This window comes from Myxine glutinosa, chromosome 1 (genome assembly GCF_964187855.1).
Source record: "Myxine glutinosa chromosome 1, kmMyxGlut1.1, whole genome shotgun sequence".
NCBI classification, from domain to species: domain Eukaryota; kingdom Metazoa; phylum Chordata; class Myxini; order Myxiniformes; family Myxinidae; genus Myxine; species Myxine glutinosa.
In genome coordinates this window covers 12653449-12668394 of record NC_136261.1, presented here as the reverse complement: position 1 = coordinate 12668394, position 14946 = coordinate 12653449, and the positions used below count along the sequence as shown (strand labels likewise).

General features: G+C 32.4%; 1 protein-coding gene across 2 annotated transcripts in view; it reads right to left on the bottom strand.

The window, feature by feature from the left end:
• Nucleotides 1–12610, bottom strand: part of LOC137414573 (uncharacterized) — a 37821-nt gene extending 25211 nt beyond the window's left edge. For both annotated transcript variants that reach the window (XM_078782556.1, XM_078782597.1), the window contains exon 1: nt 12491–12610. In XM_078782556.1, the coding sequence (XP_078638682.1) occupies nt 12491–12608 (118 nt within the window). In that variant the 5' untranslated portion in view covers nt 12609–12610. The remainder of the gene's footprint in view (nt 1–12490) is intronic.
• Nucleotides 12611–14946: the final 2336 nt, after the last annotated feature.

Below are 14946 nucleotides of genomic sequence, written 5' to 3'. Positions count from 1 at the left end.
ATGTATTTGAACAATTATTATGATTTTTCATTGTATTAATTAAAATCATTATGTATTTAAACATTTATTATGATTTTTCCTTGTATTAATTAAAATCATTATGTATTTAAACATTTATTATGATTTTTCCTTGTATTAATTAAAATCACTATGTATTTAAACATCTATTATGATTTTCCTTGTATTATTTAAAATCACGATGTATTTAAACATTTATTATGATTTTTCCTTGTATTAATTAAAATCACTATGTATTGAAACATTTATTATGATTTTTCCTTGTATTAATTAAAATCATTATGTATTTAAACATTTACTATGATTTTTCCTTGTATTAATTAAAATCACTATGTATTTAAACATTTATTATGATTTTCCTTGTATTAATTAAAATCACTATGTATTTAAACATTTATTTTGATTTTGCCTTGTATTAATTAAAATCATTATGCATTTAAACATTTATTATGATTTTCCTTGCATTAATTTTAATCATTATGTATTTAAACATTTATTATGATTTTTCCTTGTATTAATTGAAATCATTATGTATTTAAACATTTATTATGATTTTTCCTTGTATTCATTAAAATTATTATGCATTTAAACATTTATTATGATTTTCCTTGCATTAATTTAAATCATTATGTATTCAAACATTTATTATGATTTTTCCTTGTATTAATTAAAATCACTACGTATTTAAGCATCTATTATGATTTTGCCTTGTATTAATTAAAATCACGATGTATTTAAACATCTATAATGATTTTCCTTGTATTAATTAAAATCACTATGTATTTAAACATCTATTATGATTTTCCTTGTATTAATTAAAATCACGATGTATTTAAACATTTATTATGATTTTTCCTTGTATTAATTAAAATCACGATGTATTTAAACATTTATTATGATTTTTCCTTGTATTAATTAAAATCATTATGTATTTAAACATTTATTATGATTTTCCTTGTATTATTTAAAATCATAATGTATTTAAACATTTATTATGATTTTTCCTTGTACTAATTAAAATCACGATGTATTTAAACATTTATTATGATTTTTCCTTGCATTAATTAAAATCATTATGTATTTAAACATTTATTATGATTTTCATTGTATTATTTAAAATCATGATGTATTTCAACATTTATTATGATTTTCCTTGTATTAATTAAAATCATTATGTATTTAAACATTTATTATGATTTTCGTTGTATTATTTAAAATCATTATGTATTTAAACATTTATTATGATTTTTCCTTGTATTAATTAAAATCACGATGTATTTAAATATTTATTGTGATTTTTCCTTGTATTAATTAAAATCATTATGAATTTAAACATTTATTATGATTTTTCCTTGTATTAATTAAAATCACGATGTATTTAAACATTTATTATGATTTTTCCGTGTATTAATTAAAATGATTATGTATTTAAACATTTATTATGATTTTCCTTGTATTATTTAAAATCATTATGTATTTAAACATTTATTATGATTTTTCCTTGTACTAATTAAAATCACGATGTATTTAAACATTTATTATGATTTTTCCTTGTATTAATTAAAATCATTATGTATTTAAACATTTATTATGATTTTCCTTGTATTAATTAAAATCATTATGTATTTAAACATTTATTATGATTTTCCTTGTATTATTTAAAATCATTATGTATTTAAACATTTATTATGATTTTTCCTTGTACTAATTAAAATCACGATGTATTTAAACATTTATTATGATTTTTCCTTGTATTAATTAAAATCATTATGTATTTAAACATTTATTATGATTTTCCTTGTATTATTTAAAATCATGATGTATTTAAACATTTATTATGATTTTTCCTTGTATTATTTAAAATAATTATGTATTTAAGCATCTATTTTGATTTTTCCTTGTACTAATTAAAATCATTATGTATTTAAACATTTATTATGATTTTCCTTGTATTAATTAAAATCATTCTGTATTTAAACATTTATTATGATTTTTCCTTGTACTAATTAAAATCATTGTATTTAAACATTTATCATGATTTTTCCTTGTACTAATTAAAATCATTCTGTTATTATGATTTTTCGTTGTACTAATTAAAATCATTGTATTTAAACATTTATCATGATTTTTCCTTGTATTAATTAAAATCATTGTATTTAAACATTTATTATGATTTTCCTTGTATTAATTAAAATCATTATGTATTTAAACATTTATTATGATTTTTCCTTGTACTAATTAAAATCATTATGTATTTAAACATTTATCATGATTTTTCCTTGTACTAATTAAAATCATTGTATTTAAACATTTATTATGATTTTCCTTGTATTAATTAAAATCATTCTGTATTTAAACATTTATTATGATTTTTCCTTGTATTAATTAAAATCATTATGTATTTAAACATTTATTATGATTTTTCCTTGTATTAATTAAAATCATTATGTATTTAAACATTTATTATGATTTTTCCTTGTATTAATTAAAATCACTATGTATTTAAACATGTATTCTGATTTTCCTTGTATTATTTAAAATCATTATGTATTTAAACATTTATTATGATTTTCCTTGTATTATTTAAAATCACTATGTATTTAAACATTTATTATGATTTTTCCTTGTATTAATTAAAATCATTATGTATTTAAACATTTATTATGATTTTCCTTGTATTAATTAAAATCATTATGTATTTAAACATTTATTATGATTTTCCTTGTATTAATTAAAATCACTATTTATTTAAACATTTATTATGATTTTCCTTGTATTATTTAAAATCACTATGTATTTAAACATTTATTATGATTTTCCTTGTATTATTTAAAATCACTATGTATTTAAACATTTATTATGATTTTCCTTGTATTATTTAAAATCACTATGTATTTAAACATTTATTATGATTTTCCTTGTATTATTTAAAATCACTATGTATTTAAACATTTATTATGATTTTCCTTGTATTATTTAAAATCATTATGTATTTAAACATTTATTATGATTTTCCTTGTATTATTTTAAATCATTATGTATTTAAACATTTATCATGATTTTTCCTTGTACTAATTAAAATCATTGTATTTAAACATTTATTATGATTTTCCTTGTACTAATTAAAATCATTGTATTTAAACATTTATTATGATTTTTCCTTGTATTAATTAAAATCATTATGTATTTAAACATTTATTATGATTTTTCCTTGTATTAATTAAAATCACTATGTATTTAAACATTTATTCTGATTTTCCTTGTATTATTTAAAATCATTATGTATTTAAACATTTATTATGATTTTCCTTGTATTATTTAAAATCATTATGTATTTAAACATTTATTATGATTTTCCTTGTATTATTTAAAATCACTACGTATTTAAACATTTATTATGATTTTTCCTTGTATTAATTAAAATCATTATGTATTTAAACATTTATTATGATTTTCCTTGTATTAATTAAAATCATTATGTATTTAAACATTTATTATGATTTTCCTTGTATTAAGTAAAATCACTATTTATTTAAACATTTATTATGATTTTCCTTGTATTATTTAAAATCACTATGTATTTAAACATTTATTATGATTTTCCTTGTATTATTTAAAATCACTATGTATTTAAACATTTATTATGATTTTCCTTGTATTATTTAAAATCACTATGTATTTAAACATTTATTATGATTTTCCTTGTATTATTTAAAATCACTATGTATTTTAACATTTATTATGATTTTCCTTGTATTATTTAAAATCATTATGTATTTAAACATTTATTATGATTTTCCTTGTATTATTTAAAATCATTATGTATTTAAGCATCTATTATGATTTTTCCTTGTATTAATTAAAATCATTCTGTATTTAAACATTTATTATGATTTTCCTTGTATTAATTAAAATCATTATGAATTTAAACATTTATTATGATTTTTCCTTGTATTAATTAAAATCACAATGTATTTAAACATCTATTATGATTTTCCTTGTATTAATTAAAATCACTATGTATTTAAACATTTATTATGATTTTCCCTGTATTAATTAAAATCATTATGTATTTAAACATGTATTATGATTTTTCCTTGTATTATTTAAAATCATTATGAATTTAAACATTTATTATGATTTTTCCTTGTATTAATTAAAATCACAATGTATTTAAACATCTATTATGATTTTTCCTTGTATTAATTAAAATCACTATGTATTTAAACATTTATTATGATTTTTCCCTGTATTAATTAAAATCATTATGAATTTAAACATCTATTATGATTTTTCCTTGTATTAATTAAAATCATTATGAATTTAAACATTTATTATGATTTTTCCTTGTATTAATTAAAATCACAATGTATTTAAACATCTATTATGATTTTTCCTTGTATTAATTAAAATCACAATGTATTTAAACATCTATTATGATTTTTCCTTGTATTAATTAAAATCATTCTGTATTTAAACATCTATTATGATTTTTCCTTGTATTAATTAAAATCACTATGTATTTAAACATTTATTATGATTTTTCCTTGTATTAATTAAAATCACTATGTATTTAAACATCTATTATGATTTTCCTTGTATTAATTAAAATCACAATGTATTTAAACATCTATTATGATTTTCCTTGTATTAATTAAAATCACTATGTATTTAAACATTTATTATGATTTTTCCTTGTATTAATTAAAATCACAATGTATTTAAACATCTATTATGATTTTCCTTGTATTAATTAAAATCACTATGTATTTAAACATTTATTATGATTTTTCCTTGTATTAATTAAAATCACAATGTATTTAAACATCTATTATGATTTTCCTTGTATTAATTAAAATCACTATGTATTTAAACATTTATTATGATTTTTCCTTGTATTAATTAAAATCACAATGTATTTAAACATCTATTATGATTTTCCTTGTATTAATTAAAATCACTATGTATTTAAACATCTATTATGATTTTTCCTTGTATTAATTAAAATCACTATGTATTTAAACATTTATTATGATTTTTCCTTGTATTAATTAAAATCACAATGTATTTAAACATCTATTATGATTTTCCTTGTATTAATTAAAATCACTATGTATTTAAACATCTATTATGATTTTTCCTTGTATTAATTAAAATCACAATGTATTTAAACATTTATTATGATTTTTCCCTGTATTAATTAAAATCATTATGTATTTAAACATATATTATGATTTTCCTTGTATTAATTAAAATCATTATGTATTTAAACATCTATTATGATTTTCCTTGTATTAATTAAAATCATTCTGTATTTAAACATTTATTATGATTTTCCTTGTATTAATTAAAATCATTATGTATTTAAACATTTATTATGATTTTCCTTGTATTAATTAAAATCATTATGTATTTAAACATTTATTATGATTTTCCTTGTATTAATTAAAATCATTATGTATTTAAACATCTATTATGATTTTCCTTGTATTAATTAAAATCACTATGTATTTAAACATTTATGATGATTTTCCTTGTATTAATTAACATCACGATGTATTTAAACATTTTTAAAAATGATTTGTCATGGTATTCATTAAAATCCCCATGGGGGCGAGTTTTGGAACACCACGTATATAAAAAGCATCTCCATGCTTGTTGAATCATTTACGAGGGATACACGAACCATCGACTCGTAAAGGAAACTTTTCATGGTTCACAAATCGTTAAACAACCCGTGTTTTCGATTCACCTTGCATGACGATTCACCACAGCACCGTTAAAACACCTGCATTGATATGTTCCTGCATGTTATCTCATTATGTGATGCAATTCCGATTCCACATGAAAAACAACTATCCTCCGAAGATAACTTATCAAATGAATAAAAACTCAAATCTACAAACGGGATGTGAAACAAGATAGTTTGTCAAAATGATGCATTATCGTGATAGTGATGAGGGAATGGTCGTGATGAGTGGTTGGTAGTAAAGACGGGATGATGGTAGTGACGAGGGAACATTAGTGATGAGGGGCTTGGGTGATGAAGGAATGGTAGATATGATGGGCTTGGGTGATGAGGGAATTATTGCAATGATGAGGGAATTGTAGTGATGAGTGGTTTGGTTGATGAGGGTCTTGGTGATGAGGGAATGGTAATGATGAGGGGATGGTAGCGATGAGGGAATGCTAGGCTTTTAGTGCATCTAGACACTCCGTCATAATAAACAATCAGAATGAATGGAGAACATCACAATCTTTTACACAGAGGTTTATTGTACTGTGTATCCATGGCTTCAACACCGAGCCGCATTCTCAACTGATCTCCCACTTTTCCCACACCACTGTCCCCCATTCCCCACTACTCCCTCCTGCTGCACCCACTCCCCATGGTCCCTCATTCTCCACTGCCCCCAATTCCTCATGCATACTCTTCCTCAACTTTCACTCACTTCCCTTTTTCTCCACCTTCACCTTAGAGTATCATGGCCCTCACTCAAATCTATTTATTTAAACGTTGTTTTGCACATTTATTTATTTATTTATTTATTTGCACAATCATGGTTTTACACATTCATTTCGTTATTTACACAATCATTGTTTTACACATTCATTTCGTTATTTACACAATCATTGTTTTACACATTTACACATTTATTTATTTATTTATTTATTTGCACAATCATGGTTTTACACATTCATTTCGTTATTTACACAATCATTGTTTTACACATTCATTTCGTTATTTACACAATCATTGTTTTACACATTTACACATTTATTTATTTACACAATCATTGTTTTACACATTTACACATTTATTTATTTGCACAAACATTGTTTTACACATTTATTTATTTACACAAACATTGTTTTACACATTTATTTATTTATTTACACAAATATTGTTTTACACATTTACACATTTATTTGTTTGCACAAACATTGTTTTACACAATCATTGTTTTACACATTTATTTATTTATTTACACAAACATTGTTTTACACATTTACACATTCATTAATTTATTTACACAAACATTGTTTTACACATTTACACATTCATTTATTTATTTGCACAAACATTGTTTTACACATTTAGCTATTTATATAATCAGTGTTTTACACATTTATTTAGTTATTTACACAATCATTGTTTTACACCTTTATTTATTTATTTGCACAAACATTGTTTTACACATTTATTTATTTATTGACAATCATTGTTTTACACATTTACACATTTATTTATTTATACTATCATTGTTTTACACATTTATTTATTTATTTATTTATTTACACAATCATTGTTTTACACATTTATTTATTTACACAAACATTGTTTTACACATTCACACATTTATTTACATAATCATTGTTTTTTACATTTCATTAGACAATCATTGCTTTAGTTACACATTTACTTACCCAATCATTGTTTTATAGATTTATACATTTCATTAGACAATCATTGCTTTACACATTTATTTACACATTGTTTAACACATTTACACATTTATTTATGCAATCATTGTTTTTCACATTTACACATTTATTTATACCATCATTGTTTTACATATTTACACTTTCATGTGTTTTTTTTAATGCATTTACACAATCTTTTTTACGCAGGAATTACAGATCCACGTGATTACACATCAACTCATTCGCTTATTCAAAGTACGCATTTACATATTACACCCATATCAGCATTTTATGCATTTACATATTAACATGTTAATTGATTTTCGGTATTTATAAATTTACATCACCCAGTGTATCCTCGATCCAGCTCAGTTTCATGCAATGTGCAAATTCTTGCGCAAAGCGAACGGTTTGCCGAGACGTGGCTGTAATGTGCCCTACAAGTCTCTCTCTCTCTCCCTCTCTCTCCCCCCTTCTCTCTCTCTCTCTCTCTCTCTCTCTCTCTCTCTCTCTCTCTCTCCCTCCCCCTCTCTCTCCCTCCCTCCCCTCTCTCCCCCTCTCTCACTCTCCCCTTCTCTCTCTCTCTTTCTCTCTCTCTTTTTCTCTCTCTCTCTTTCTCTCTCTCTTTCTCTCTCTCTTTCTCTCTCCCTCTTCCTCCCTCTCCCTCTCTCTTACCCACTCACCCTCCCCTCTTCATCTTTCTCTCCTGCCATCTCTCTCTCTCTCTCTCTCACCTTCCATCTCTCTCTCTCTCTCTCTCTCTCTCTCTCTCTCTCTCTCTCTCTCTCTCTCTCTCTCTCTCACCTTCCATCTCCATTTCTCTCCCTCTCTCCCTCTCTCTTCCTCCCTCTCCCTCTCGCTTACTTCCTCACCCTCCCCCTCTTCATCTCTCTCTCTCTCACCTTCCATCTCTCTCTCTCTCTCTCACCTTCCATCTCTGTCTCTCTCACCTTCCAGCTCTCTCTCTCTCACCTTCCATCTCTCTCTCTCACCTTCCATCTCTGTCTCTCTCACCTTCCAGCTCTCTCTCTCTCACCTTCCATCTCTCTCTCTCTCTCACCTTCCATCTCTCTCTCTCACCTTCCATCTCTCTCTCTCACCTTCCATCTCTCTCTCTCACCTTCCATCCCCATTTCTCTCCCCCTCTCTCTTTCCCTCTTACCCACTCACCATTAAGGGGTTTCCGACACTAACAACTCCCTGGGTCTATCGCACTTATTAGGCTCGTCACACCGACTCGTGCTGATTACTCCGGGCAGGTTGTGGGAAATCACCATCACGGCGATCACAGCTCCGTGGGGACACCAATCACCCCTTGTGAGAACTTAATCGTTTACTCGACAATTATTCTTACTTTCCTCATTGCGTCGTCTTTACATTTACTCGTCGTTTTACATCTTTTTCCATGGTTTTGTTTTGTACATTTTAGATTATTATTTTTAACTCGTCGGTACAGTGAGTCGATGCTTGGTGAGAGAATGAAATATCCTTCGATTATGTGGTGTGTGGTTTGGTGGTTTAAAACGTTAATTAATCTCCTCGACTGAGCTCTCGATGATCATTTGAGATTTCTATAACCAGGGAAAAGACACGGCCGGTCACGAAGCGACGCGTTTCAAATACCGTGCCAGATCTGTCGTACATAATGTATTACGTTGTACACAACGAGCGTTTACTGTACGAAGAGTTTAATAAATCGTTAACCACAATGTGCGTTTACTGTACGAAGAGTTTAATAAATCGTTAACCACAATGTGCGTTTACTGTACGAAGAGTTTAATAAATCGTTAACCACAACGTGCGTTTACTGTACGAAGAGTTTAATAAATCGTTAACCACAATGTGCGTTTACTGTACGAAGAGTTGAATAAATCGTTAACCACAATGTGCGTTTACTGTACGAAGAGTTTAATAAATCGTTAACCACAATGTGCGTATACTGTACGAAGAGTTTAATAAATCGTTAACCACAATGTGCGTTTACTGTACGAAAAGTTTAATAAATCGTCAACCACAACGTGCGTTTACTGTACGAAGAGTTTAATAAATCGTTAACCACAACATGCGTTTACTGTACGAAGAGTTTAATAAATCGTTAACCACAACGTGCGTTTACTGTACGAAGAGTTTAATAAATCGTTAACCACAACATGCGTTTACTGCACGAAGAGTTTAATAAATCGTTAACCACAACGTGCGTTTACTGTACGAAGAGTTTAATAAATCGTTAACCACAACGTGCGTTTACTGTACGAAGAGTTTAATAAATCGTTAACCACAATGTGCGTTTACTGTACGAAGAGTTTAATAAATCGTTAACCACAATGTGCGTTTACTGTACGAAGAGTTTAATAAATCGTTAACCACAATGTGCGTTTACTGTACGAAGAGTTTAATAAATCGTTAACCACAACATGCGTTTACTGCACGAAGAGTTTAATAAATCGTTAACCACAACATGCGTTTACTGCACGAAGAGTTTAATAAATCGTTAACCACAACGTGCGTTTACTGTACGAAGAGTTTAATAAATCGTTAACCACAACGTGCGTTTACTGTACGAAGAGTTTAATAAATCGTTAACCACAACGTGCGTTTACTGTACGAAGAGTTTAATAAATCGTTAACCACAACGTGCGTTTACTGTACGAAGAGTTTAATAAATCGTTAACCACAATGTGCGTTTACTGCACGAAGAGTTTAATAAATCGTTAACCACAACATGCGTTTACTGCACGAAGAGTTTAATAAATCGTTAACCACAACGTGCGTTTACTGCACGAAGAGTTTAATAAATCGTTAACCACAACATGCGTTTACTGCACGAAGAGTTTAATAAATCGTTAACCACAATGTGCGTTTACTGTACGAAGAGTTTAATAAATCGTTAACCACAACGTGCGTTTACTGTACGAAGAGTTTAATAAATCGTTAACCACAACGTGCGTTTACTGTACGAAGAGTTTAATAAATCGTTAACCACAATGTGCGTTTACTGTACGAAGAGTTTAATAAATCGTTAACCACAACGTGCGTTTACTGTACGAAGAGTTTAATAAATCGTTAACCACAACGTGCGTTTACTGCACGAAGAGTTTAATAAATCGTTAACCACAACGTGCGTTTACTGCACGAAGAGTTTAATAAATCGTTAACCACAACGTGCGTTTACTGTACGAAGAGTTTAATAAATCGTTAACCACAATGTGCGCATACTGCTTCGCGCGTTATTTGCTTCCAGTGATTCGACATAACCACGTGCTCGCCTCCCGTTACGTTTAAACGACGGACAGACACGATGAGCTGGATGATGTTTATCAATCGATGCTACACGAGAGCGTCTGTCTGTGTTTGTGGGTGTGTATCGCCATTTTGTAGCCGAGTGACGGATCTTCGTCAAACTTTCAGAGGTTCATCAGTGGGTGGTGAAGAGTGATTTAAGCAACAAAAAAAAACAAAAAACGTTTTTTTTCAAAGTTTTTGAAATTTCAAAAATTCAAAGAAAAAGTTGGATTTTTCTTTTATCGCTTGAGAGTGCCTACGCCTTTGTAGTTAGGTAAAAGGTAATATTAAATGCTCTCGACCCCATTCTTTAGTGGGTGTAGGGCATTGTTTTAGGCTCCCACAGAAAATTAGAAAAAAACAAAATATTTGATTTCTAAAAATTGCCAACAAGATTAGAACATGACTGGGCAACATCGAGTACTTCTGCAAGTATCCTATAAATAAGCCAAATTTCTATCATTTATTCAGAAATAGTCTGCGGATTCAGGAATAGTTCCTGTTTATTTTATCATTGTTCATAAAACACGTTGAGGCTGCGCACCAAGTGAGGGTAATTAATTAGAAGGCCCAATGTACGAGTCCGATAAATCGCACCGATGGACGATTCTCCCGCAAAGTCTGAGTGAATCATCGCATCATTAGGTACTTTTAACAAAGAATATGTAGAGGATCATAAAGTCCATGGAGTGGTAACGCTGTCCCACAGGCCGGCTCTCCTGCTGCCCACGTTCCGCTCCATGTGTCCTGTTCTGTGTCTCGCTCCCTGCTCCCCGTGTCCCGCTTTATGTCTCCCGCTTTACGTGTTCCACTCCCCGCGTCTCGTTCCCTCGTCTCGCTCCTCGCATCCCGCTCCCTCGTCCCGCTCCCTCGTCCCGCTCCTTGCTTTCTGTGCCCTGCTACATGCATCCCGCTTTCTGTGTACCGCTCCCCATGTCCCACTCCCCGCATCCCGCTTTGTCTTCCGCTTTATGTGTTCCGCTCCCCGCGTCTCGTTCCCTCGTCTCGCTCCCCGCGTCCCGCTCCCCGCGTCCCGCTCCCTCGTCCCGCTCCCCGCGTCCTGCTCCATCCGTGCCGCTCCTTGCTTTCCGTGCCCTGCTACGTGCATCCCGCTTTCTGTGTACCGCTCCCCATGTCCTGCTTCATGCTTCTCGCTCCCTGCTCCCCGCGTCCCGCTCAATGCATCCCGCTTTATGTGTTCCGCTCCTCGCGTCTCATTCCCTCATCCCGCTCTCCACGTCCCTCTCCATCCATCCCGCTCCATCCGTCCCACTCCTTGCTTTCCGTGTCCTACTACATGCATCCCGCTTTCTGTCTACCGCTCCCCATGTCCCGCTCCATGCATCCCGCTCCATCCGTCCCGCTCCTTGCTTTCCGTGTCCCACTACATGCATGCCACTTTCTGTGTACCGCTCCATGCGTCCCGCTCCACGCGTCCCGCTCTCCGTGTTCCGCTCCCCGGGTCCTGCTACATGTGGTCCTCTCCACGTGTCCTGCTCCACATGTCCCGCTCCCCGTGTCCTGCCACATGTGGTCCTCTCCACGTGTCACGCTCCCCGTGTCCTGCTGCCCCACTCTACATGTACCGCTCCCATCACGCTCCATGTGTACTGTTCTCTATGTCCCTCTGTATGCTTCCCGCTCCCCGTGTCCCGCTCTACGTGTCCCGCTCCCCGTGTCCCGCTTCCCGTGTACCGCTCCACATGTCCATCTCCATGCGTCCTACTCTCCTGTATCTCACTCTCCATGCATCTCACTCTCTTACCGGGTTCTGCGCTTGGTGGTCTCTGCCAGGGACAGGACGCCCGAGGTTCAAAGCAACACGCAGGAAGCACGCCCGTCCGTGGGTCGTCGCTCCGAACCCTCTCTGCCTGACGCTCCATGTCCCATTGACCAGCCCGCTCGCTGTGGCCTGAGATTTAAGGTTTTTTGGGGGGCGAGGAGGGAGGCGAAGATTGAGGGATCGAGGAAGCAAGGGAGGGTGGGATCAATGTTACCAAGAGGCAAGCACTGGGCAGGACCTATGGTTGCGCAGCCTCCGGGGACCTTCCCGTGATGCTTTTGATACCATGTTCGAGGCTCATGGAAGAGCTGACCAATATTTTAACCTCGTTTTGCGTCTCTTCAAGCTCGTTTGTTGGGTGTCCCTTCTTGAAACCAATTTAAATTAAGTTGCTTCACCACAGGTATCATGAAGATTGCACAAAGTCATCAAGGTGATCATACTTTAGTCATCGTTAATGGTGATTCCACATAATGATTTTCAGGGTTTTTCTCTCTCTTTCTCTCTCTCTCTCTCTCTCTCTCTCTCTCTCTCTCTCTCTCTCTCTCTCTCTCTCTCTGTCTCTGTCTCTGTCTCTGTCTCTGTCTCTCTCTCTCTGAGCTTTAAGCTGTTTGAGTCTCTATCCCTCCCATGTACTGGTATCCTTCACTGATGTAACATGTTGAAGGATGTGCTCTACGTAGCATTATCTGTGTAAACAGCACCTGGAGATGGAAGCGAGTGAAACCAAGTCATTGTGAGGTAGTGATCATTGTGATGTCAAAATCATGCTGTGACGTCACATTGGTCTCCGTTCGATCTCTCCATGAGCTCTTTCCAGGTTTGATCAGTCTATGTCCACGTACAACGTTCATTTTCCCCAATGTAAACTAAAAGGGCGATGCATGGAGCGTGATGGTGCTGTGGTTGCAAGACCTCTGGACTATCGGTGCATGGAGGTACGAGTATCCACCCCAAATCAAGACTGCCTTGTACACTTCCCCGTAGTTTTTGTTATTTCCAAGGAGAATTCTCTCTTATTAATCCAATATGTGTCTCTGGGTTGTTGGGATAGTGGAGATGACACGGGCTTGATGAGCCGAGTGACCTCCTCCGGTGTCTCGGTTTCCTTGTGGATATAGTGCTCGAGGTGCTGAACAAGGCCTTTTCTTCTTTTATCGGAACTTTACCATCATTGATGCACCGTCTTGCACACCATCTTATTAACACGTTACATTCGTTTTTCATGCCTGTTGTTTGTGTCATTTATGACGTCCTAAAAACAGTAAGTTTCTCGTTTGGAATGATTTTTTCCGAATCCGTACAATTTGCCAAATTCAGAGTTAAAGTGCTACTAAGCTACAGGTTTGTTTTCCGATTCGTGTTCAAAATCCAAGATTAAATTGAAACTAGGTTGTCCCTCGATCATAAAACCGATGTTTGTGGACAGACAGACAGACAAAGTGAACCAATTGCTTAACCCGGCTTTTCGCTTCTTCGCGTGCGCGGGATAATGACATCATTGGGTATAATTAATAGTTTTATCTATCCATCCTATAACAGACTATCCTCCGTCAAACTTTTCATGACAAGTCGAGGTTTAGTAAAGACATGTACATTTACATATTAATAATTCACCAAATGTCTGTCGGTCTGTTCCCAGGTACCACAAAAACGGCTGAACCGATCGCAACGAAATTTTGGGTGGGTAAATCTGGGACCCCCAGGATTAAAACAGGCTATATCGTTTTTCCAATTTCCAATTTTCCAATTTTCCAGTTTTTCCAAACACGATGGAATAATATTTACCGATATGAACAGTGATGTGACTTTTATTGAAATTCTACAAATACTGTTTAGCTTTTGATGATTCGCGTGTGATATGATTTAACGGATGTTTATAAAAATCGTTTAATATAATAAAAGCCTTCAATTTCTGATATTTTGCCTTTTCATTTGGGCCTCCCAATTGAAGCCCCGCCCCGCCCGTAGGGCGGGTACCGTTGCTAGTACATATGAAACTAGGAGACGAAGGCAGAACGACACGGGCACGGAGATTTGAGTACTTTCTGTTTCACATGGTTAGACATTTTCCAAAGAAACTTTCGTGGGAGACAAATCGTGTGGTTAAAGAGTATGGATCTTTAAGTGTGTAGATAAAGAGTGTGTATCTAGAGAGTGCATGGATAGAGAGTGCGCAGATAATTATGCTATATATTTTTTGCCATTATATCCTTGTATCTACCCTCGCCAGAGAAGAGAGTATTGCATTTGGGTCAGTTTGTCTGTCTGTCCGTAAGTGGATTAATTACATGCCATTGAAATGATAATGATTAATGGTACATCATGATAATAATAATTATCCTGACACTTTTTGAAAAAAAGAGAAAAGGACATAAAATGGCATAGCTCATGTGTTTTTAGTAATTTTTCTGTCCGTGTTAACGCCCGCTAGTCGG